At 40.3% G+C, this 26,505-nt stretch overlaps 1 protein-coding gene across 5 annotated transcripts in view; it reads right to left on the bottom strand.

The window, feature by feature from the left end:
- NEMF (nuclear export mediator factor) overlaps window positions 1-25,773 on the bottom strand; it is a 76,848-nt gene extending 51,075 nt beyond the window's left edge. For 2 of the 5 annotated variants that reach the window (XM_080656586.1, XM_080656587.1), the window contains exons 1-8: window positions 25,416-25,773; window positions 24,514-24,582; window positions 24,286-24,388; window positions 19,352-19,477; window positions 3,361-3,509; window positions 2,419-2,486; window positions 1,533-1,619; window positions 20-93 (exon numbers count right to left, since the gene is read on the bottom strand). In XM_080656586.1, the coding sequence (XP_080512712.1) occupies window positions 20-93; window positions 1,533-1,619; window positions 2,419-2,486; window positions 3,361-3,509; window positions 19,352-19,477; window positions 24,286-24,388; window positions 24,514-24,582; window positions 25,416-25,474 (735 nt within the window). In that variant the 5' untranslated portion in view covers window positions 25,475-25,773. The remainder of the gene's footprint in view (window positions 1-19; window positions 94-1,532; window positions 1,620-2,418; window positions 2,487-3,360; window positions 3,510-19,351; window positions 19,478-24,285; window positions 24,389-24,513; window positions 24,583-25,415) is intronic. The other 3 variants (XM_080656588.1, XM_080656589.1, XM_080656590.1) reach the window with 3 other exon arrangements.
- Window positions 25,774-26,505: the final 732 nt, after the last annotated feature.

Raw genomic sequence — 26,505 nt, 5'->3', positions numbered from 1 at the left:
TAAGTATATGTGCTGCTACCTTTCCACTGAAGTTGGACGTTGTTTTCATATAGTCTTCTGCTTTCTGCAGACAAATAAGTACTTTTTCAATATCTAAGAAGAATTAAAAAGGAAAGGAGTGGTAATCAAGATGCAATTAACTATTATTAAACAACTATACAGAAAACAGGACAGTGCTTATAAGAGTGTTCAAGAAAATTAAATACAGTTATTTCATGCTTGTTATCAGCATATATAAATAAGGATGTTTTGGCCAGCCTGTTATCCCAATAGCTTTTATTAATTCCATCTTGCCCCTCATTATCTGAAAGGCACTTTGTTTATATACTAAGTTCCCATATGTATTTGGGCCTGCTTCTAAATTCTTTGTATTTCCTCTAATTTCTTTTATTATCCTAATCTGGCAGGTACTAGTAAGTTAGGTTCCCTTAAATCAGGGGTGGGAAACATCTGGCCCTGCCAAGGAAACCACAGGCAAAACTCGAAATTCAATAAATCTAGGATCCTTTTTCATAGCAACATAATTTTTAAGTTGATGATTCTGGATGGCCCTCAAATGATATTATAAATATCCAAATGGCCCTTGGCAGAAAAAAGGTTCCCCACCCTTGCCTTAAATAGTTACAAGAGCTGCCCTAACGTATATAGCCATACTACAGTACTTACAGAATTAAAATGCATGAATGCTGGTATTTCTAGACCAGGGGTGGGCAAACTTTTTGACTCGAGGGCCACAATGGGTTCTTAAACTGGACCGGAGGGCCGGAACAAAAGCATGGATAGAGTGTTTGTGTGAACTAATATAAATTCAAAGTAAAGGAGCAGAGGGGAGAGCAAGAGAACCGGATAGAACAGCCGGATCCGGCCCGCGGGCCGTAGTTTGCCCACGGCTGTTCTAGACACACTCCAGGTTCTGAGTCAGAAGGTGAATAATTCAACTCCTTCACGCCTTGTACCAAAGACTATCTCAAGGTCAGTTACCACTTCTAAAATTTAGGGGAAGAGTCCTGGCCAGTGTGGTTCAGTTGGTAGGAGCAGCAGCTCATACAACAAAAGGTCCTGGGTTCGATTCCTGGTCAGGGCACATGCCTAAGTTGCAGGTTCCATCCCAACCCCAGTCAAGCGCGTTTGGGAAGCAGCTGATCGATGTTCCTCTCTCCCACCACTGTTTCTCTCAAACTCTTTCTTGCTCTCTCTCTCTCCCTCCCTTCCCACACTCTCCCTCTCTCTAAAAACCACTAAAAATGTCCTCTGGTGAGGTGAGGATTAAAAAAAAAAATTTTAGGGGAGAGAAGGAGAATATTCTAAAGTTGAAAGGCAATAAGGTAGCTCAAGAGATTAAACTACACATTAACAGGGAAAAAGAGCCACTTTAGAGTAGGAAGCCAGGAATACCACATGGATAGAGCACTCACAGGTCAAATGTTTTTAAGTCTAGAACTACTTACTCACTACTTTCCCAGAAATAATTTTCACAGTTTTAAAAAAGGAAATATATAAACATGGACAAAAGTTGTGCCATGCAGACATACCCTTACTTTCAAATTTTTCATCCACTTTGACATTGCCAGAGAATCCATTTTCAATAAGACAATGTTCAATGAGAGCTGATCCATAGGCTATAAAAACAGAGGGTATTATTTTTAGTATTTTCCTATAAAATTTAACATCAAAATATAATACAATTTATGTCCACTATAAATGATATACTCAGTAACAGTAGCCAGGGAAAATAACAATTAGTTTACTTATTTTGAAATGCTATCAGAAATGACAATTCAAGTACTTAATTAAAATTTGAGACTACAATAAAACTATAAAAGCCAGTGCACAAGTTATAGGAATTTAGTGAAACTTAGCCACATATAAAAAAGATTATAAAGTAGGAATGCTAGGTTGGTTTAGCATCCAAAGAGTGGTTAATGTAATATACCCTATTAATAAAGAAAAAATTCCTTATTGTAGGAATAAGTGATGATTTTCTCAAGCATAAAAGTCATTACATTTTCTTTACCTTGATTATCAAAAGTACCTGACATCCTGGGATACCCTGAGCCCCATTAATAATAATAATAATAATAATAATCCTAAATGGTTATTAAACCGAAGATTCACATTGGGAAAAGAAAAGATTTCTCAGAATACTATAACTATCATTAAAGTGCTAAATAACATTCTATTAGTTAACATAACAGTATTACTTTTAAATAAAATCTAACAGATAAAGGTCAAACTTCATTTGATATGACAATTTTATCTTTCCTTAAAAATAAACTCTACTCAAAAAATAATTTTAAACTCCTTTCTAAAGTTATCAAGAAGTTCTAATTTTCTACTAGAACTATAAAAGGCTTAAATAAATTCCTGAAAACTATACTATCTTGCAAATATTTCATTGCTCTATGTAGGATTACTCACGAAGTAATGGGTTAAGAACTCTCTTTAGTAGTTCACCCTTAGGTGCCCTGGTTATTATTTCAGTCAGTCTGTAAAACAAAATTGACATTACCTCTTACTATCTTATATTTAATAACTCTTACAGCAATATTTATAGTCATAATACCACATCAATTCACCTGATCTTCAAATATTCTAAAATATAAGAGGAACTAGTTCATTTTTTAGGTAAGAAAATGTAGGGTCATAAAATTAATTTATTTGAGGTTAGTAAACAGCAGACTGGGACCTAAAACCAGGTTTTCTAAAAAAAAAAAAAAAAAAGAATACTTTTTCAACTTAGTCATATTTTTATCATCAGTGTGCCCATATATGATATGAAAGACACATTTTTATGTAACTGTTAAATGTTGTTCGTGAAGCCTGGAGCTATATCTTAACACCTGAAATGGCTTTACCTAATTAAACATTTAATAAGAACTCCACACCAGATCTACTGACTCAGAAATCTAGTTTATCAAGCCCTCCAGGTGATTCCAATGCATGCTAAACTTTGAGAAACACTGTTATAGCCTATTGGTATCAAAGCCTTCAGCCAGAAGAGTACAGCTATAATTAGCACCGTATCTTACCCTGCTCCCTTTTCTTAGCTAAATCCTTTATGTCCTTTTGTACTCTACCCAAGATATCCATCTATCTTCTCACAGAATAGCTGATAAATCTTCTTACTTTACCAAGAAATAATAAACATCTCAAATACCAAATTTAGACTAAAAAGATACATTTGCTACTCTCAAATAAGGCTTAATTGCTTACATGCACATTTATGCAGTTCAAGCAGTCCAAATTTAGTTATTTTATGCAAGTAAAAAAATATTTTATGTCCGTTCTTTATATTCTTACATATGACCTATTTTACCTTTTAATACAATATGGAATGAGTTTATAAACAAAACATGTTACCTTTCCAAGGTAAGCAAAGGTTCAACAGCTCTAGCATGATCAACTGGATAGCGTTCACGAACAGCAAATTTAACTTCATCTGACTCATCAGTTCGAAATCTTAGGATATTTAAAATTAGATACTCATAATCTGTAAGAACAATGTTCCCCTATAATAGAATAAAATATAATTTAATGCTTATCCCATATCATTTTTGAAGCTTAAACATTGAGAAAGAAAATGTAGGGTCTTAAAAACCTCATCAAGGCTACAGAAATGAAGTTACAGAAAGCATTTGACCTTGATGACCACCAGCTGAACTACTGCTGTACTTTTATGATACAGGTCTACAAACACTGTAGCTTATTATGAAAAACAGAACAGATATATATCTATTTCAGAAACCAAGCAATATCACAGATATTGCTGATTCACTCCCAGACCACTGCAATAAAGTATCACAATAAAGTGAGTTGTAATTTTTTTGCTGGTGGAAGGTCTTGCTTTCAAGTTGCAAAAATCATAACATCGGTGAAGCCAAAGTGTCATAAAGCGAGGGGCAATAAAATGAGGTATGCTTATATATTTTCACCTGCATTGTGTCTTTTTAAAAATTTTTATTAATATTTTAGAGAGGAAGGGGGAGAGAGACAGATAGACAGATGCACTCATGTGAGAGTGAAACATTGATTGGTTGCCTCCCACATGCACCCCATTCGGGATCGAACCCCCAACCTGGGTATGTGCCCTGACCTAAATCGAACCAGCCACCTTTTGGTGTCCAGGATGACCCTCCAACCAACTGAGCTATGTCAGCCAGGGCGCATTGTGTCTTTTAATAGCAGTAGTTATGTGGCAATAAAGACAGTGATACCCATCATCTAAGTAATTCCACACTTGATAATGTTGCCTAATGTAATAACTCAATAAAACAAAAAACTGTATGCTTAAAGCTACTCATTGCAGTTATTTACAATAAAAAAATAGAAACAACCTAAATGTAAATATTGGGAAAACTGTTAAATAAATAAATTATGATATACAACATATGCTGTTAACTTATGAAGACTATGTAAAAAAAAAAAAGTAGGAAATTTTTATACTCTTAGATAAAAAGTAGCAAGACAAAAAATTTCTCTATCTTAGGAAGTACAAGGCAAATATAGAGAAAAATGATAATATTTACTAAAGAGTTAGGATTAAAAAGACCTTTTAAAATTTAATACCGTTGCATAATCTTTTCAACGAAAAGAACCTAATGAAAATAAAACTGCCTAAAGAATACAATCTTTCAAATTGATTACTGTGAAGACAGGTGTTATTGCATAATTAAAAGAAGCATCCATGAAAATAGTCACAAATGTCTTAGCAAATACTTAGAAGTTGGTCACAGAAGATGGTAAAGTAGCCCCAATCTCTTGAGGAATGACAATTTGCAAGATAAATGGCTTCAGTAGATGGGAACACCATTCACTTGAGATAAAGATAACCAGAAGTTGTTACTAGGTGTTAAAAGAGTATACGCACCTACTGCTAAAGAATCTGACTTTAAAGCAACCATGCATTTAAATTTTTAAACATTTATTTAACTTAAAGAACAAAAAATTAACTGGAGAAGGAAAGCAGAGGGCTGGGATACAAGTCCATATAGTGTCTTGTTCAGGAAGATGTGACTTGAAAAACAGACCTGGCTACAGAGCCTGGCACATAGAAGGTGTGCACAATAAATGTCTACTGAATAAAATTGTGCAGTTATCCAGAACACCTGGCAGATTCCAGGAAGGCAGTTACTTCCCTGGAAGGGCTTTCCTTAAACCAAGGTTTCCCAAAAGTATTCTGTAAGATGGCTCTCGCTACTCCCATTAAAAAAAAAGAACACTGTGATTAAGTAAGCTTTGGAAATTCTATATAACATATCCTTCTCCAGGAATTGCACATATCACATTATCATATTAAAGAAATTGATAAGTTCTAGAGTTAAATTTTTACCATATTCTCAAAGTTCCTCAAATTTTTATGACTATGGGACTCATTTTTCTAGGCACACCTATTATCTTATGGAATTGGTATCCAAGGAACATATTTTGGGAAATACTATGCTTGACTCTGATGTACACAATAAAGTACTTTCTGATCTTAACTTACTTTCTCCAGAGTCTCTCCTAATGGAACTTATTACAAATTAATAAACTGGTCCTAGCTAGTTTGGCTCAATAGATAGAGCCAAAGGGCCTGGGTTTGATTCCAGTTAAGGGCATGCCCCTGGTTGTAGGCTCAATCCCTGGCCCTGGTCAAGGCATGTGCGGGAGGCAATCAATCAATCAATGTGTCTTTCTCACATCGATGTTTCTCTCTCTCCCCTTTCCTTGCGCACTCTCTAAAAATCAATGGAAAAATATCCTCAGGTGAGGATTAACAAAACAAAACAAAACAAAAAAGAAAAACAAATTAATAAACTGACTTTCTTAAATGAGTTTGAGTAACAATAGCCTCTTTACCCAAAGCCCGGTCAATTCTAGATAAACCACACATCAAAATCTTTGACATGAAACTTTGAAGATCAAATCCTGGTATAGACAGACAGAGGAAAGAGTAATCTTCAGGATCTATTCTAAGCATCAACCAACCTACCTCTCTTGGTTTCACAGTGACTGTGAACATTCCCAAGCACATAACTCTCATATATAAATCCTTATTATCTATTCCAAACTCATCACTAACTGGACCTCTGGAACCTAGACTGTATCCATGCCAATTGCTCAGAAAGTTCAAAATAGAAAGATCCTAAATGCAATGGGATATCCTGAATTTGATCCTGGAACAGAAAAAGGTCATGAGTAGAAAAACTGGTGAAATCCAAATAAAGTCTATAGTGTAATTAATAGTAATGTACCAATGTTAATTTCTTAGTTTTGACAAATGTACCACGGTTATATACTAGTAAGATGTTAACATTAAGAAAAACTAGGCAAAGGGTAGATAGGAACATTCTGTATTATTTTTGCAACTTTTCTGTAAATCAATAATTATTACAAGATAAAAAGGTTTAGATTTTTAAAATAATAAAGATTACACAAATTCATTCATACTATTGAAATAATTTTTAGGTATCATTAAGTGCTAAGTTTAAATTGAAATAGGGAGAGAGGATCCAAGATGGCGGCGTAGGTAAACACCTAAACTGCTGCCTCGCACAACAATTTCAAAACTACAACTAAAAGACAAAACGTCTATCACCCAGAACCACAGGAAAGCTGGCTGAATGGAAGTTCTACAACTAGAAGGAAAGAGCAAACAGCATTGAGAGGTGCACAAGCGCTGAAAAGCTGAGGTACGGGGGCTCGGGAATTGGGCTGACGACAGGCAACTGGGAGCACTGCTTTTTTCAACCCGAAGGGAGACAAGCTCCCGATTACTGCGAACTCCAGTTTCTGGGGAGACGTGGGGGACCCAAACTCCTACGGGGAAAAGCTGGAATGTCTGCCATCGGGTCGGAAAGTGAGGGTGGCTTGCTTGCAGGGCTGCACGCGGAAATAATTGTTTACTGTGCTGGGGCGCGGAATGCGGGGACGCAGTCGGAGACGAAGAGCCGGCTTACGGGCAGCCATTGCTGTTTGCCACACCCTAGCCTAGTGACGCCCTGAGACCCCGCCCTGCACAATCTACAAACCCACCAAAGCTCCAAGCAGCGGCTTTAGCATATGAATGACCTGCCCTATTGCAGCTTAACCTAGCAAACTTGCAGCCCAGGTCAGACAGCTCCAAAACCTCCAAACCCCAAGCAAAGAGGAGAAAACTGTAGTTCTCGCTGTAGCGCCTGCTGGGTGGCCTCAGACAGTAGCTGACCTGCACCCCATTAGAGATCCAGAAGCCAGTGTACCTAGTGGTCAGTGTGAGACACCAGATTTCAACTCCTCAAATCCATAAGTGACACATTCAAGAGGCAGACTCAGTGAGCACCAAAGCCCCACTGAAACAAGTCCTGCACCATAAGCGTGTCTCCAGCGCAGCAGTTCTTCCATTATAGACACAGCGGGTCCTCACAGCCAATTGGCCTGGAGGTCAATTCCTCCCAGTGTACCAACAGCAATCAAGGCTTAACTACACCAAGACTTTGCACTCAGCCCACAAAGGGGTGTACCAAAGGCGTCCACCTCAGGTGATTGGGGAGGCTGAGCTACTGGCCCCTATAGGTCACCTACCACACAAAGCCACTCCATCAACACAGGGAAGCAGCAAAATGCAGAGACAAAGAAACATGTCACGAATGAAAGAAATGGAGGAAAGCAAACTACTGGACGACATAGAGTTCAGAACCACATTTATAAGGTTACTCAAGAATCTTTTAAAAACCGCTGAGGAACTTAGTGAGACCTTTAAAGATCTTAATGAGAATGCCAAAAAAATGGAAAAGGACCAGTCAGAAATTAAGCATACACTGTCTGAAATAAAGAATATAAAGAAACTCAACTGACTGTAGATCAACGTACCCCAAGAATCAAACCGAAGATCTGAAATATGAGGAAACAAAAAACACCCAAACAGAAAAACAAAAAGAAAAAATCCAAAAATATGAAGATAGTGTAAGGAGCCTCTGGGACAACTTTAAGCGTACCAACATCCAAATTTTTGGGGTGCCAGAAGAAGAGAGAGAGCAAAATATTGAAAACCTATTATAAGAAATAATGACAGAAAACTTTCCCTACCTGGTGAAAGAAATAGACTTACAAGTTCAGGAAGCGCACAGAACCCCATACAAGAGGAATCCAAAGAGGACCACACCAAGACACATCATAATTAAAATGCCAAGGGCAAAAGACAAAGAGAGAATCTTGAAAGCAGCAAGAGAAAAACGGTTGGTTACCTACAAGGGAGCACCCATACATACGACTGTCAGCTGATTTCTCGGGAGAAACTATGCAGGCCAGAAGGGAGTGGCAAGAAATATTCAAAGTGATGAACAGCAAGAACCTACAACCAAGATTACTCTACCCAGCAAAGCTATCATTCAGAGTTGAAGGTCAGACAAAGAGCTTCACAGACAAGAAAAAGCTAAAGGAGTTCATCACCACCAAACCAGGATTACATGAAATGCTGAAGGGTATTCTTTAAGAAGAGGAAGAAGAAGAAAAAGGTAAAGATAAAAATTATGAACAACAAAATGACATCAAATACATACCTATCAACAAGTGAATCTAAAAATCAAGTGAATAAAAAATCTGAAGAACAGAATGGACTGGTGAATATAATAGAATCAGGGGCATAGAAAGGGAGTGGACTGACAATTCTCAGGGGGAAGGGAGTGTGAGAGGTGCGGGAAGAGATTGGACAAAAATCTTACACCTATGGATGAAGACAGTGGAGGGGGGTAAGGGCATGGAGTGGGGTGGGGAATCAGGTGGAGGGGAGCTATGGGGGGGGAAAAAGAGGAACACCTGTAGTAATCTGAACAATAAAGATTTATTTAAAATTCAAAAAAAAAATGACAACAGCCAGCACAATAGCTGTTTGGTGTGAATAAATCAAAATTATAACTGTTAAAAATGAATAAATAAATAAATAAATTGAAATAGGAAAAAAAACACAGAAAGGCCCATGTATGATATATAAGCCTAATCCTAGACAGCCAGCACAATAGCTGTTTGGTGTGAATAAATCAAAACTATAACTGTTTAAATAAATAAATAAATAAATAAATAAATAAATAAACAAACAAACAAACAAATAAATTGAAATAGGAAAAAAAAAAACAGAAAGGCCCGTGTATGATATATAAGCCTAATCCTAGATTGCAAGCATAGTAGTCCCCCTTATCCACAGGGGATAAGTTCCAAGACCCTTTGTAGATGCCTGAAACTTTGGATTCTACATTTACTGTGTCTTTCCCCCCATATAAACACATACCTTTACACTTAAAGTAGGGTGGGGAACCTTTTTTCTGTCAAGAACATTTGGATATTTATCATTTGAGGGCCATACAAAATCATCAACTTAAAAATTAGTCTCTATTTGGTCGAACATTTAATTAACTCACTCCTAATGCCTTGGTAGGGCCAGACCAAATGATTTTGTGGGCAGGGCCGGGGTCTCGGGGGCTGGATGTTCCCTACCCCTGATTAAAGGAAGCACTTTTAAGACCTCTCTTTGGCATATTTGAATTGTCAGCATCACTACTATTATGCTTTGGGACCATTATTAAGTAAAATACGGTACTTGAATGCAAGCACTGAGATACAGGACAATCTGATAACAGAGATGGCTACATATACAGCATGAATACTTTGAATAAAGCAATGATTCACACAGGCAGGGGAGATGCCAGAATGGGAAGGCTCACAAGATTTCATCATGCTACTCAGAGTGGTATGAATTTTAAAACTTATGAATTATTTCTGGAACTTCCCTTTTAATATTTTTTGACCATGGTTGACCAGGGGTAACTGAAACCAAGGAATGCACAACTGCAGATAAGGGGTAACAACTGTATTGACCTAAACCTAAGGCATGCCTGCACTTAGTTAAATTCTAGAGATTTTAACCCTCAAATGAAAAATGTTTTTCTTTTCTTTTGTTAGGGAAGTGGGGCAAGGCAGAGAAAGGGGACCATAAATAGGACACTAGACATGTTATGTTAGTATGAGGAATTTATTTGAGCTAGTAGTAGTTAAACCTCCCATTTTAAAAAAATAAATATTTATTTTAAAAATATTTTAAAGTTGATTATGGAGAGAGGAAGGGAGAGGGAGAGAGAGAAACATCAACAGGCTGCCTCCTGCATGTCCCCTACTGGGAATCGAATCTACAACCTGGGCATGTGCCCTGACTGGGAATCAAACCAGTGTCCACTAGGTACATGGAACAACGCACAACCAAGCCATACTGGCCAGGGCAAACCTTCAATTTTAATTCTACGTAATTCTCTGTATACTGAGAATATATTCATGTACTATTACTAGATAATCCCAACCACTGTCCTACTGAGAAATAGAAAAACTGAATAAAATACACAAAGCATGCCTTTTAAGAAATAAAAAAAAAAATGCTAACTGTGCAGCAAACATTTACAGGACCAAAATCTAGGAGAAGATAACTCAGAAAGGTAAGCCCCACACTTGGGGCTACTTTTCCCCTAGGACCATTTGTCTAAATTGTGATAGACTCACAGGACAACTAAGGGGAATAAAAATTGGAGTTCAGGGCCCAAGTGAAAAGTCCTGGGGCGGGAGGGGATGGTGGTGAGGGGTAGTCCAGCTATGAGTAGTGACCTCAAAAGTACACATCCAGAAGAAGGAAATATATCAGCTTTCCTAGGGCCAACTTCTAATCAATTCAATTCCTAACTGATGTAAGGTAATCTGGGATTATGTGTACCCTTTAGCTACCTGTGAAAAGCAAACAAATATCATCTTTAAATGAAGACATCTTTTCAGGTCTCACAGTATATTTTTCCTACTCATTGCCTGCACACAATAAAATAACCAGCATGTCAAGAAACAAGACAATGTAATTTAAATCAAAGGAATAACAGACCTTAAAAAGAGATACTCAAAACTCATAGCTACAGACAACAAAATGGTGGTTACCAAAGGGGAAAAAGGGTAGGGGGAGGGCAAAGTGAGTAAAGGAGGTGAAATATATGGTAATGGAAGAAAACTAGACTTTGGATGGGGAGCACACAATAGAGTTGAATGGCACAAATGTTGAAATCTTGTATACCTGAAAAAAATTTTTTTTAATATATTTTATTGATTTTTTACAGAGAGGAAGGGTGAGGGATAGAGAGTCAGAAACATCGATGAGAGAGAAACATCGACCAGCTGCCTCCTGCACACCCCCCACTGGGGATATGCCCGCAACCAAGGTACATGCCCTTGACCACAATCGAACCCGGGACCTCTCAGTCTGCAGGCCAACGCTCCATCCCCTGAGCCAAACCAGTCAGGGAAGAAAATTAAATATTACTAGGAGCCCAGTGTGTAATTTGAAATTGTGCGGCACCACCCACCCTTGAGTCACCGGTCCGGCCCTGCCTCCCTCTGCAGCCCTTGAAGCAGCTGCGGCCGCTGCTGATCAGGCCCTTCCCCAGTGCGGGCATGCGGAGGCCCCTGCTGCCCCGCCCCCGATGCTGCACGCGCCACCTCCTTCTGTCCAGTCAATCTGTGATGGTGTCCCGGTTAATTAGAATATTTCTCTATTATATATATGCCAACATTACCCAATAAACAGTGGTTGGCAAACTGCGGCTCGCGAGCCACATGTGGCTTTGGCCCCTTAAGTGTGGCTCTTCCACAAAATACCACGGCCTGGGCTAGTCTATTTTGAAGAAGTGGCGTTAGAAGAAGTTTAAAAAATTTGGCTCTCAAAAGAAATTTCAATCATTGTACTGTTGATATTTGGCTCTGTTGACTAATGAGTTTGCCAACCGCTGCCCAATAAACCTAAGAAACCAGTCACTTAGAGGTGTCAGATAATAGAGCAATTCCAAATGATGCCGAATGATTCTTGTCCGAGAGCAATAAATTAGTGAATTGGAAGACAAGTCAAAAGAAAATATGGCTGAGTTTCCCAAAACTGATGAAAAATACCAAGTCACAGATTCTAGAAGCAACATGAACCCCAGTAAGACAATTACAAAGAAAAATTCAACTAGGCACATCACAACAAACTACTGAAAATCAAAACCAAAAAATTTTAAGGCATCCAGATAAAAAGGCTAGATAACCTTCAAAGCAACAGTATAATTGATACTGATTTCAATAAAAACAATGGCTGCCAGAAGACAATGTACTATTTTTGCAATTGTCAAAAATTTATCTCATTAATGGCAAAACTGGTTCTAAGAGAAATGTCTCATTTACTTTATGACAAATTACTAGATGTGAAATTCCTGGGTCAAAGATTATGCACATAAACATTAAAAATGTTATATACTGTCAAATAATCTCCTGAAAGCATTCTTATCTACTTTTGTTCCTCTACATTCGTGCTAATACTGGTTATTGTCAAATTTTCTAATTGCTTATATACATACTAGAGGCCTGGTGCACGAAATTCATGCACCGGAGGGGGTGTGTGGAGCGGGGCTCCCTCAGCCGGGCCTGTGCCCTCTTGCAGTCTGGGACCCCTTGGGGGATGTCCAACTGACCCCTCTGGGGAGCGGGCCTAAGCCGTCAGTCGGACATCCTTAGCGTTGCCAAGGAGGCAGGAGAGGCTCCCGCCACCACCGCTGCACTCGCAGCCATCAGCACAGCTTGTGGCTGAGTGGAGCTCCCCCTGTGGGAGCACACTGACCACTAGGGGGCAGCTCCTGTGTTGAGCGTCTGCCCTCTGGTGGTCAGTGCACATCATAGTGACCGGTTGTTCCAGGTTAGGGACAATTTGCATATTACCCTTTTATCACATAGGATTGTCTGAGAAAAAAGGAAGTACGAGGAGGGAAAAAAATACCTTTTTATATTTCAGTAATTCATGAATTTAGGCATGTACTCATGCTTTTATAAACCATTTGTATTTATTCTTTTTTGAACTGTCTAATCAAGCACTTTGCCTTTTTCCACTTAAGTGCTTTATGAAAACTGCATACGTAGGGTTATGCACATCTTTTTATGGCACAGGTTAAAATATCTTTCCCCAGCCCTAGCTGGTTTGGCTCAATGGATAGAGCATTAGCCTGCAGACTGAAGGGTCCCAGGTTTGATTCCAGTCAAAGGCATGTGACCAAGTTGCGGGCTCAATTCTCAGTAGGGGGCATGCGGGAGGCAGCTGATCGGTGATTCTCTCTCATCATTGATGTTTCTCTCTCTCTCTCCCTCTCCCTTCCTCTCTGAAATGAATAAAAATATATTTAAAATATATATCCAGTTTTTCATCTTCCAATACAGTTCAGTGTTTCCTGCCTTATGCAGTTCTAGAATTGAGTAGTCCTCTCTATTAGTATTTGTTTCCAGTGTTAGGTTTAAAAGTCTTTTTCATCCCAAATTCACCATGTTAATCCGTATTTTTACATAGTATTTCTTTGGCTTCACTTTTTACATTGAAAAAAATGTTTTTAAATCAATTGTGGTTTGGGTGAATGATGTCTGCACTCCTTCCAAGTGGTTAATAGCACTTTTCTGAATACTCTGTTGATACATTCTACACAACAAATCTGCTAAACAGCATGAGAACATGAACTCTATGATTCCTTGTTAACATATGTATAGCATTTAAGAACACAAATTTGTTCAAAGTTATACAAAGCTGTGGAATTTTTCATGTTGCTCCTTTAGGCATTAACATACAGAGAAAGCTTGCTAAAGTTTGGGACTCTGAATTAATAGTAATCTCTATGAATAATGCAACCCTACCTTGACATGGAACATATATACTTCTTTTTTTAAAATATATTTTTATTGATTTCAGAGAGGGAAGAGAGAGAGAGATAGAAACATCAATGATGAGAGAGCCCCCAACCCAGGCATGTGCCCTGACCAGGAATTAAACTGTGACCTCCTGGCTCATAGGTCGACACTCAATCATGGAGCCACACCAGCCGGGTGGAACATACATAGATGGCTTGTTTACTAGCTCCATGAAATGTTAGTTTTGGGGAGTAGAGAAGGGAGTAGTTATGATAGGATTCTTTGGCCTGTGGAAAGCCCTGCAAGGTACTCACTTGATCACCTGTCATTTCCAGTTTTCTGAAACATAAAATTATACCATGTATTTTCCTTCATTGCTTCGAACCCACTTCTCAGTAATTTCTGTCTTCTGAAATGGTCTCTCAGTTTTTGTGGGTTAACAATGTGTCTACTGACTTTTTTTCATGAGCAATAAGTCTTCCTTTCTGGTTGTTTTCTCTTTGCCTTCGGTGTTCCCTAGTTTCATTAAACTGGGTCTAATATTTCTATTCAGAGCCCCTATTTGTGTTTTTTAAAATATATTTTTATTGATTTCAGAAAGAGGAAGAGGGAGAGGGAGAGAAACATCAGTGATGAGAGAATTAGTAATCGGTTGTCTCCTGCATGCCCCACACTGGGAATGGAGCCCAAAAACCCGTGCAATTTCCTGACTGGAAACTGAATCCTAACCTCCTAATTCATGGGTGGATGCTCAACCGTTGAGCCACACCAGCCAGACTATTTGCATTTTTTGCTCACCACTCCATAGGAGCATGACAAAGGTCTTCCTTAAATTAGACTCATTTTCCTGAAGTTAGTTAGGTTTATGAAAATTAAAGAAAATATTCTTGATATTATTTCAGCTATATATCTTTCTCCTATCATTCTAACGAGTTGAAAATATTAACATCATACAAAAGAAACATAAGCGTGATTAGGTCTTATGTTTCATCTCCAGTCACAGCCCTGACAATTGGGTTTTCTCTTTTTTTGTAATGAAAGTACCTAACTTAAGCTTTGCTTGCAGAGGCATCTACTTCAAAAAAGCATCCACTTCAAAGATGGCTACACTGCCAGACACATGACTAAGTCAAGAGCCAGGTCACCTTCCCTCACTGAGGATACTTTGTTTTAGAGACCTTGGTTGATTTTGATAACTGACCATTGGACCACTTGTTTTTTCTCTTCCTACATTTTAAATTCCTCTTCTTATATATTTAAATTTTTGATGCATATAGAATTTATTTTGCTGTAAGTGGCTCATAAAATAGTTCCGAGATAAAATTTGGTAATCAATGGAATAAGTGAGAGGCAAGAAGAATGGTGAACACATCAGTATTCTTCCTCTTAGGACTGATGACACTATAAAAACATGGCAATGTCCCTGAGTCTCAACTGCTGTCTTATTTATGACACAACTATCTATTTTCTGGTTGCATCACAGTAGTCCTGAAATGTAACAGATGATGTCCTCAATTCTCAGATCTTCATCTCCTACATTCATAATGCCATTTTAAATGGCTGAGATCTGCCTAAATTCTAATCTCCAGATTAAATGAAAGTTATTAACTGGAAAACTATATTTAACTTGTTTGGCACTTATTATCCTAATCTATTTATATAAAAACCCTGGGTGTAACACCATCACGGCATAAGTTCGACCAACCGGAAGGAAGTCAGTCCTGCAGGGGTTGGCTGCCGCCATCCCCGAGCTGTTCCCTCCAAAGGCGAGGTTTGAGGCAGGAACCGGTCCTTGGAGCGTGGAGGCACTGGGTCCTGGGTCGCCTTGGCAATGGCTGCGCCCTCCCCGACCTGTTTCCCCTGAGGCCTGAGAGAAGAACCCACCCTCGGAGCGCCAGGAGCGCCCAGTGGCAGGCAGTCAATCAGTCCTGGGTTGCTGAGGCGGAGGCCACTGCATGGTAGAACTCTGGGTCTGGCCCAACAGGGGGCGTGGCCGGCCTTCAAACCAGACCCTGACCGGAGGGAGGAGGGAGCCCCATTCCTCACAGAATCCGCTGTTGGAGAGCTTGCTGACAGTGGCCTGCCAGCCAGGAACCCCATTCACCTGCACCCCGGACCCTGACAGGAGGGAGGAGGGAGCCCCATTCCTCACAGAATCGACAGGTGGCCAGCTTGCTGCCAGGGGCCTGCCAGCTGGGAATCCTATTCACCTGCATATCTGTATGTGCTGTGCCGGCATGGCCAAGGGTTACCCTGAGTGGGGGAGGTGAAAGGCTTAGAAAAAACAGACAAGAGAATAAAAGCTGGGTCTCGGTGGGATGCTGCTTCTCTGAGAGACAGTGACCGCATCCACAAGCTGTGTCTTTATTTTATAGCAGATGCCATGAGGCAAAGTAAGGGCATGATCAGGATGTTTACAACATTCTCGTGGGTTTCAATCCTACTCAACTACATGAATCTGAACTCTATCAAGCCCACATCACTTAGGCACGTGTTCAGACCGTAGGTTCAAGCCCACAACCATAGCTGTTAGCTATAATTGTGTTGGGAGGGCCCTGCCCTCCAAGCTGGGACTTGCATGTGGCAATGAGAGGACTGTGCCCTCTCATCAGTCCAAGGCTTGAACGTGTCCAAACACTGTAGCTGCTCCCCCATATCTGTATAAAGTTTTAATACATTATATTAGAGGTCATGGTGGTACTGTTTTACCCACAGCATCTACAGGAATTGCTGCAAATTTACTTCTCAGTGGAAGAACCTTTCATTCCCAATATACTTTTACCATTCCATTAAATGAAACTTAAATTTCTAGATTTGATATAAACAGTGAAGTTGCTAAAACTATTAAAAAGGCCCAACTTCTCATTACTGATGAATGCACCATGGCATCCAGTCATGCTATCAACGCCATAGACAGGTTACTAAGAGAAATTATTAATTTCAATGTTGTATTTGGTGGGAAAGTTCTCCTTCTCAGAGGGTATTTTCGACAATGTCTCAGTATTGTACTGCATGCTATGCAATTGGCCATAGTACAAATGAGTTTAAAGTACTGTACTGTTTGGGCATGTTTCAGAAAGTTGTCTCTTACAACAAATATGAGACCAGAGGATTCTGCTTATAGTGAATGGTTAGTAAAACTTGGAGGTGGCAAACTTGATAGCAGTTTTCATTTAGGAATGGATATTATTGAAATCCCCTGTGAAATGATTTGTAATGGATCTATTATTTTTTTATTTTTTTTTAAAATATATTTTATTGATTTTTTACAGAGAGGAAGGAAGAGGGATAGAGAGTTAGAAACATCGATGAGAGAGAAACATCGATCAGCTGCCTCTTGCACACCTCCTACTGGGGATGTGCCCGCAACCAAGTTACGTGCCCTTGACCGGAATCGAACCTGGGACCTCCCAGTCCGCAGGCTGACGCTCTATCCACTGAGCCAAACCGGTTTTGGCTTGGATCTATTATTGAAGCTACCTTTGGAAATAGTACATATATAGGTAATATTAAAAATATATCTAAACATGCGAGTCTTTGTCCAAAAAATGAGCACGTTCAAAAACTAAATGAAGAAATTTTGAATATACTCGATGGAGATTTTCACACCTATTTGAGTGATGATTCCATTGACTCAACAGATGATGCTGAAAAGGAAAACTTTCGCATCGAATTTCTTACTAGTATTACTCCTTCGGGAATGCCGTGTCATAAATTAAAATTGAAAGTGGGTGCAATCATCATGCTATTGAGAAATCTTAATAGTAAATGGGGTCTTTGTAATGGTACTAGATTTATTATCAAAAGATTACAACCTAACATTATCAAAGCTGAAGTATTAACAGGATCTGCAGAGGGAGAGGCTGTTGTGATTCCAAGAATTGATTTGTCCTCATCTGACACTGGCCTCCCATTTAAATTGATTCGACGACAGTTTCCCGTGATGCCAGCATTTGCGATGACTATTAATAAATCACAAGGACAAACTCTAGACAGAGTAGGAATATTCCTACCTGAACCTGTTTTCGCACATGGTCAGTTATAAGTTGCTTTCTCTCAAGTTCGAAGAGCATGTGACGTTAAAGTTCTAAATACTTTATCACAAGGGAAATTAGTCAAGCACTCTGAAAGTATTTTCACTCTTAATGTGGTGTACAGGGAGATATTAGAGTAAGTTTAATCACTTTATCAGTCATTGTTTGCATCACTGTTTTTATATCATGTTTTTATATCATGTTTTTGTTGTTTTTATATCATGCCTCTGTTGTTTTTATATCCTTGTTACTGTTTACTAATAAATTTATATATTATTTTTCATATACATTTTACTAATTTCCTTTCATCTCTCACACTTCTATTATAGAGAAAGGGCAAATAGCAATATTAAAATATTTCCTCTAATTAATTCCCTTTTAATGTGCACGAATTTCGTGCACCGGGCCACTAGTGCAGTGGTTGGCAAACTCATTAGTCAACAGAGCCAAATATCAACAGTACAATGACTGAAATTTCTTTTGAGAGCCAATTTTTTAAACTTAAACTTCTTCTAATGCCACTTCTTCAAAATAGACTCGCCCAGGCTGTGGTATTTTGTGGAAGAGCCACACTCAAGGGGCCAAAAGCTGCATGTGGCTCGCTCGCAAGCTGCGGTTTGCCAACCACTGCACTATTGTTGCAAATAAAACAATATAAAATAAAATGTTTCCTGCCCATGTTTTACAGCACTATTACATGAATAATCCTATCTAATAAAGAGAGAATATGCTAATTGACCATCCATCACAAAGATGGCTGCACCCACAGCTGAGGCCAAGTTCCCATAAGGAGCCTTAATGAGCAGTCAGCAGGACCTGAAGCTATGCCCTCCCCCTCCCCCGTGGGGCTTGACAGGGGACCTCAAGGTGCACTTCCTGTCCTGGTGCTGGGCCAGGGGACCTCAGGCTCCTCCCCCCCACCCCAGCACCAGGCCGGGGGACCTCAGGCCACACCCCCCACAAGGTGGGGCTTGACAGGGGACTCCAGGCTGTGCCCCCCACCTGGCAGGGCTTGAAGGGGGATCTCAAGGTGCACTTCCTGTCCTGATGCTGGGCTAGGAGACCTCAGGCTGCTCCCCCCGCCCCAGCACCAGGCCAAGGGACCTCAGGCTATGCTCCCCACCCAGTAGGGCTTGACAGGGGACCTCAGGCTGCGCCCCCCACACGGTGGGGCTTGACGGGGGACCTCAAGGCACGCCCCTCACCCCAGTCTGGACTGTGGGACCTCAGGCCACGCCCCCTGTCCTGGCGCCAGGCCAGGGGACCCGAGGTTACGCCTCCTGCCCGGCAGGGCTTAACAAGGGTGGGACTGGCTGGGTCTGGATCTAGCCCAATAGGGGTGGGGGGAGGGCCAGGTCTGGGTCTCAGGCAATTTTGAGGCACATGTGGGTGGGCGAGGACTTGACTCTGGGTCCCATGATGCACCCCAGACTCTGACAGGAGGAAGGTTTTCACATACATTTTACTAATTTTCTTTCATCTCTGACACTTCTATTATAGAGAAAGGGCAAATAGCAATATTAAATTATTTCCTCTAATTAATCCCCTTTTAATGTGCACGAATTTCATGCACCGGGCCATTAGTTAACAATATAATGATGAATTCTCCCTCACCCCATGCCCCAAATTTAACTTACCCTATCATAGAGCTCAATGATTAAGTGATATGCAGCTTCATCACTTCCAAATTGAAAATCTACAATTCTATCCACACCAAGCTGTTTTGCACTGACTAATCTCCGACTCTTCAAATGTTTTCGGCACTAGCAAGAAACAGAAGAAAAATGCATTTATATAGTTAAAGTTAATTCCTAATCATTTGGTATTGGATTATGTTCTTTCTTTTCATTGGCATCAGGAATATTTTTAAAGTTGCAAATAAAACAATATAAAATAAAAGCTTGCAGGTAATAAGAGGAAAAATATTTTGGTTTAGACAACTCTAAATGCTAACTCTGAAACAGTATTTTATTTTCAATTTTTAAGTAGATGATAGGCCAGGGGTGGGCAAACTTTTTGACTCGAGGGCCACAATGGGTTCTTAAACTGGACCGGAGGGCCGGAACAAAAGCATGGATGGAGTGTTTGTGTGAACTAATATAAATTCAAAGTAAAGGAGCGGAGGGGAGAGCAAGAGAACCCTCCGCTCTTTCGGCTCCGCGGGCCGGATAGAACAGCCGAACGGGCCGGATCCGGCCCGCGGGCCGTAGTTTGCCCACGGCTGTGATAGGCCCATAGTGAAATTTACTTGTTGCTTTATATCACTGCTAAATCCCTTGTTCTCACCCTGATGACCTCACTAAAAGCCATAACCTTTTTTGTTTTTAAAGAGAGGAAGAGAGGGGGAGAGACAGAGAGAGAGAAACATTAATGTGAGAGAGGCACATTGATTGGTTGCTTCCTGCACTCGCCTGACCACAATCGAACCTGCAACCTAGGTATAAGCCCTTGTCCAGAATCAAACCCTGGACCCTTCAATCCTCGGGTTGACACTCTATCCACTGAGCCAAACCGGCTAGGGCAGTGGTCGGCAAACTCATTAGTCAACAGAGCCAAATATCAACAGTACAACGATTGAAATTTCTTTTGAGAGCCAAATGTTTTAAACTTAAACTTTTTCTAACGCCACTTCTTCAAAATAGACTCGCCCAGGCCGTGGTATTTTGTGGAAGAGCCACACTCAAGGGGCCAAAGAGCCGCATGTGGCTCGCGAGCCGCAGTTTACCGACCATGGGCTAGGGCAATAACCTTTTTTTTATTTTAAGTCTCTTTCTACTCCAATCTTTTAAGTATCCCAAATTTCCTTTTGTGTGTTTGTGTTCAAAATTAATGAAGTTTCCATTAATCTTCCATTTCAAATACAAATTCTAAACCATAAGCTTATTGGTATTGTGGAAATTAGTCCTCCAACTTATATCCAATTACCCTCTATTGCCACAAACTTTATTGATATAACCCAAATAATTAGAATTTTCTGGTACTATCTCCACGCTTTTGATCAACCTAGCTGAAATCCAAATATAATAACTCCTGTTCATTATCAAATCTCATTCCTCACATCCCTAGTCATAAAGTTATTGTTCTTATTAGCAATTAGAATAAAATTAGCATGTTAAACCCAAATACAAATTACTTGGTAAATACTTTTTATTTTAGATTATTTGTACCATTCTTCAGTACAAATATTTAGGTACTAGAGGCCCAATGCATGAAATCTGTGCAAGAGTAGGCCTTTGCAGCCACGGCAACGTCCAGAAGGTTGTCCGGACAGTCGTTCCGCTGTTTGGCCATTCGGCCAATTTACAAATTACGCTTTTATTATCATAGATGACATGGAACAGAAACAAGACTACTCTGTAGCCTCTAAAAAAAAGTCTTACAGCTGTATCTAAATTTTGAATTTGAAAGATCCTTTAGTGTAGACCAGTAAGAAAGAATGCTTTCTTTTCTCCAACACTCAGATTCAACATAAATTTTACAGAAATTAATCTAAAACCACCTTTAAAAAAAAAAGAAATATAGAGTCATTCTTAGAATGAATGTCTACTCTTTTACAACTAAGAATAGTCTCCTCCAGACCTTATCGTTCAAGTTGACTAAAATTTTCATTTTATGTACTTATATATTCAGGCGGATATAAGAATTTTCCAACTTCACAGAATAAACAACTTCCCCCTCTTAAATTCAACCGTTCTGATTTAAGAGTAGCCTATATGGATTTTTATTTAAACAATGACCTACATATAAGGGCTATCTTTAAATCCCCAGGGGAAAATCACAATCAAGTCTTCTAGAGTCCCCGAGTAATCTTCTTATTCAAGAAATGGAGAGTTGCCGAAACCGGTTTGGCTCAGTGGATAGAGCGTCGGCCTGCGGACTGAAGGGTCCCGGGTTCGATTCCGGTCAAGGGCATGTACCTTGGTTGCGGGCACATCCCCAGTGGGGGGTGTGCAGGAGGCAGCTGATCGATGTCTCTCTCTCATCGATGTTTCTGACTCTCTCTCCCTCTCCCTTCCTCTCTGTAAAAAATCAATAAAATATATTTTAAAAAAAAAAAAAAAGAAAGAAATGGAGAGTTAGCCCTGGCTGGTTTTGCTCAGAGGTTAGTGTGTCGGCCCTCACCCTGAGGGTCTCGGATTCAATTCCCAGTCAAGGGCCTGTACCTCAGTTGCAGGTCTGATGCCCGGCCCTGGTCGAGGTAGGTGCAGGAGGCAACCAGTTGATGTGTCTTTCTCATATCAATGTTTCTCTGTCTCTCTCCCTCCCCTCTCTGTCTCTGTCTCTGTCTCTCTCTCTATATATATACACATATACACTGAGTGGCCAGATTATTATGATCTCTGAACACATAATAATCTGGCCACTCACTGTATATCCTATATAATAAAAGGCTAATATGCAAATTGTCCCCTCTACCAGGAGTTCGACCAGCAGGCAGGCAGGCCAACTGCCCATGTCCCCTCCGCCTGGCCAGGCTGGCCGGATCCCACCCATGCACGAATTCATGCACTGGGCCTCTAATATATATATATATATACTGAGTGGCCAGATTATTATGCGTTCAGAGATCATAGTAATCTGGCTACTCAGTGTATATCTGTGTGTGTGTGTGTGTGTGCGCGCGCGCGCGTATCCCACTCTCTCTCTAAAGATCAATGGGAAAAATATCCTCAGGTAAGGATTAAATTAAAAAAAAAAAGTAGAGTTAAAATGAACATAAAAGGCATCCTTATGAGGAACAAAAATTGGCACCATGGAATGGTGAAAAAGGGAAGATTATTTATCATGAGTATGTGTGGACGTAGAGTACATATATAAATCCTGTTTTGTTTGCTTATTTCATTAGCAGCGTGGTGAAAACAACCTTTCACCCACTGAGCTATAGCTGGCATCCCCAAATGTGAGAACTAGAGACAAATACTGTGATTTACCACATACTGGACATGGCCCTGCCTGTATCATACAACAGTAACAGCTCTTTAAGTTATTTATAAAGTGCTTAACATTGTCTGTTCCATTAGAGGGGATCTTTCTATACATTTAGCTTGACATGTACACCTAACTCAAAAATTCTAAGTTTCTTTAAAGTGTTTGAAGTCCCATTGATACTATAGCCCAGTGGTCAGCAAACTGTGGCTCGTGAGCCACATGCGGTTCTTTGGCCCCTTGAGTGTGGCTCTTCCACAAAATACCACAGCCTGGGCGAGTCTATTTTGAAGAAGTGGCGTTAGAAGAAGTTTAAAAAATTTGGCTCTCAAAAGAAATTTCAATCGTTGTACTGTTGATATTTGGCTCTGTTGACTAATGAGTTTGCCGACCACTGCTATAGCCTAATTTGGGAATGTTTACACAATCATATCCTATTGCTTATTACATCATCTGCAAAACTAAATGTTCTTCATATCCACTGAGTTGTTAACTTAAATGAAATATGCATTACCCATCTACTTTTAAAAGTGCTACACAAACATAAAGTGGCATTATTAGTAAGAATAATCTCCAGAAGAACCATTTTGGGTTACTATTAAATAAACTTTTAAGAATTTGATACTTTTATGACAGCCCTTGTGATCTGGGAAGCACTTACCTAACTTGCAATCCAAAACAGATTCTAAGTTGCTGGGATAAGGCTCTTCTCTGTAAAGCCTCTAATGAAATAACACAATGCCAAAACAAATAAATTTCTGAAGGAAAGTGAGGAGGAGAGGAAGAAGGAAATTAATACATATGGATGCCTAATATGTGTCAGGCATTGTGTTAGATGCTTTACATGTTACTTTAATTAATCCTCACCAATAACCCCATGAGGGAGGTATTATCCATATTTCACATTCAAAGAAACTAAGTTCCAGGAGGTTAAATAACTTTTCCAAATTATAAAATGAGTGGCAAAACCATTAATTCAAAGTTAGGTATATCTGACTCCAACGCCTTTCCTCTGTAGCACATGAACTTTCAGTATATCTTTATGTCAATTAGCAAATGAGTAGCATGTCCACAATGCAGAATCTCAGATTTGATAGTACAAAGGAAAGGAGAGAAGTAAAAAGTAAAAAGATATAATAATTGTTAACATACTAATGTCACTGAGTATTCCAACAAAATACAGATTGATAGCTCAAAAGTGAGCTATGGAAGATAAGACTAGGAAAAGGAGGGGTGGGGAAGGTGAGGAACAGATCATGGAAAGCCAAGAATGCTAGGATATGGGATATTCAAAAATTAGGGAATCCTAAAACGTGAGATAACTAATGAAAATGATGCTTTAGAAAAATTTAATGTTGGTCTAATACAGAATTGTTTTGATATACGAAGTGGATTTATAGCTAAGGGACGACAAGGTTGAACGTCATAAAAAGCTTGACCTTGAATACTGACTGTGGGAACAGAAAGATTTGGAGCACAATTGGGTGTGAAGGGTAATAAGGAGAAGTCAATAGATATCCACTTTATTCATTCCAGTATCCATCAACTACTCTTATCTTTATTTTATCTCTACTTTAAAACTTCAACTGCTAGTGACCAACCTCAGGGCCTTAAAATTTACTTTCAAGTATAAGTTAAAATTTACCTTCATGGCAAAACTAGACGGCATCATATTCTTAGGCCACTCAAATTCTGTTGTGTGAATTCGTATGCCAGATTCAAGTAAAAGTGTTGCTTTAAAGTCTGGTCTGTAGAAGAAAAAAGTCAGTTTTTTTCTTTAGGGCATTTGCCAATGCTAACTCAGTGAAACAGACTAAAAGTGTAGGTTAAAAAAAATCTCTCATTTAATTACAAAAGATAAAACAAGCCTTACTTTTGAAGACGAATAAGATATGTCTTATTATCCACATCATAAACATTGTTTACTCGCATTCCTAGCAAGCTGCAAAGAGAAAGGAAACATGTAACAAATCACACTACCATCTGAAACATAAACCTTCACACAATTTAATGCTGCAGGCAGAAGCAGAGCCTACGAAAGAGGGGGACTTCAGGATCCTGGACTCTAAAGATACAGAGTCAACTAAGGAGCAAAGTCTGAAGGCGATCATGCTTTCAGTTCAAAACTTAAGTGTAACTGTTTAAGAACAAAAGGGGTCCATCAGCCCTGAGAACACCATGCTTTGTGACTTTGAAATGACCCAATGTTTTTCAGGAAAGGCAGTCTAGTCCACTTAATTTACTGCAAGAGGAAAATAAAGGGGGGGGGGGGGGGCGAACAAGGCCCTATGACAAAGCTTACACAGCTGAGTAATAAAAAACCAGACTAGAATCCAGATCTGTCACCTCCAGCTGACGGCGAGGCTCCCTCTGGGGCGAGGAGTGTCAAAGAAAACAGGCCTCCAGTCTGGAAAACTCTGAAGCAAAGGACTTTGGCGTCTTGGCGTCCACCTGGCGTCTACGTGTTTTACTAAATGTTCGCTGTCAAACCTAGACGACTGAGGCCGACGAAGCGAGAGCCCCGCCATAGCCGGACACCAGACCAGCGAGCCAAGCCACCCGCGAGGGCAGAGAGTGGGGCACGCGGGCGCTGGGATCCCCAGGTACCCTGCGGGCCCGGGGAGAGGGCAAGCGCTCGCACACCCAGGCCTAGCCAGGTCCACAGAATAGCCCGGGGGGAGAAAGGGGAAACCTCGGGCTGGTCTTGTTTTAAACCGTGGGGCCCCTCTGCCTCCTGCACTCCCCACACTAGTCCCGTCACCTGTCGTACGTTACCTGGCATTCAGCTCCGCGAGTACCGCACGGAGGTCAACGGTGCTAAAGCGGGTCTTCATGGCGAGGTTAGAGGGTCGCTACCGCAGCTTTCACCACTGATTGCCTGACCCGACGCCGCTACTCTTCCACGCAGGCGCACTTGGCGGAGATCTACGGCCGCGCAGAAGACCCAATATTACTTAAACGCGTTTCTGTCGCTTTCCGGAAGAATTCGTTTATCAAGTCCCCGTCAACTCGCTTTTTTGTGTGTACCAGAACAATTTTATTTTGTACCAGAAAGAGATACCAACTGTTCCATTAAAACTACATTCCTTCCTGGAAGGTTTACGGATTAATCCGGTTACCTTGCCCCTTGTATTCGGAACGCAAACCAGCCTCCATAGTGACCCCTGCTGGTGGTAACAGTTTATGAGGGAGGAATCCTGATTTCCCCAGAGGGGCCGGGCCGTAGGGTTCTGTCTCCTTTACTTTAGGTTCCTTGTACGTGCTGAAATGTAAGAAGTCAAACTGTTTCATTGGCCTTATAATTATCCTCAACAATCAAGGCGAACCAGCCCGCAAGAAGGAGTTCCTATTTTGATGGGCCCTGCTCTCCAAGGTAGAGCAACCCTGTTCTCATGGGGAGTTTCCTATGATCAGCTGACAGGAAGAGAAGACTTAGGACTGATTGATGCATAGATAGTTCTGTATGATATGTGGGCATCACCTGAAAATGAACAGCTGCAGCACTACTGCCCCTTTCTGGGACATTCTTGAAAGACTGTGGTGAAGAGAAATATCCTCCCAGTGGGCAGAATTTCCAGCAATGCACCTGGCTGTTCATTTTTCTTGGAAGGAGAAATGTGATTACCGGTGTATACCAATTTATGGGCTGTGACTGGGTGGCCAGGGACTTTGAAGGAACATGATTTGAAATTTAGTGATGATGAAGTCTGGGGGACAGGTATGTGTATAGACCTCTCTGAATGGGGAAAAAAAAAAAGTGAATATATTTGCATTCCATGTGAATACTCACCAAATAGAGGAGGATTTTAATAATCAAGTTGATAGGATGACAAACCTGTTCTGTGGATACCAGCCAGCCTCCTTC

Source organism: Plecotus auritus (assembly GCF_963455305.1).
Source record: "Plecotus auritus genome assembly, chromosome: 1".
NCBI classification, from domain to species: Eukaryota; Metazoa; Chordata; class Mammalia; order Chiroptera; family Vespertilionidae; genus Plecotus; species Plecotus auritus.
This window is presented reverse-complemented; position numbering and strand designations above follow the sequence as displayed.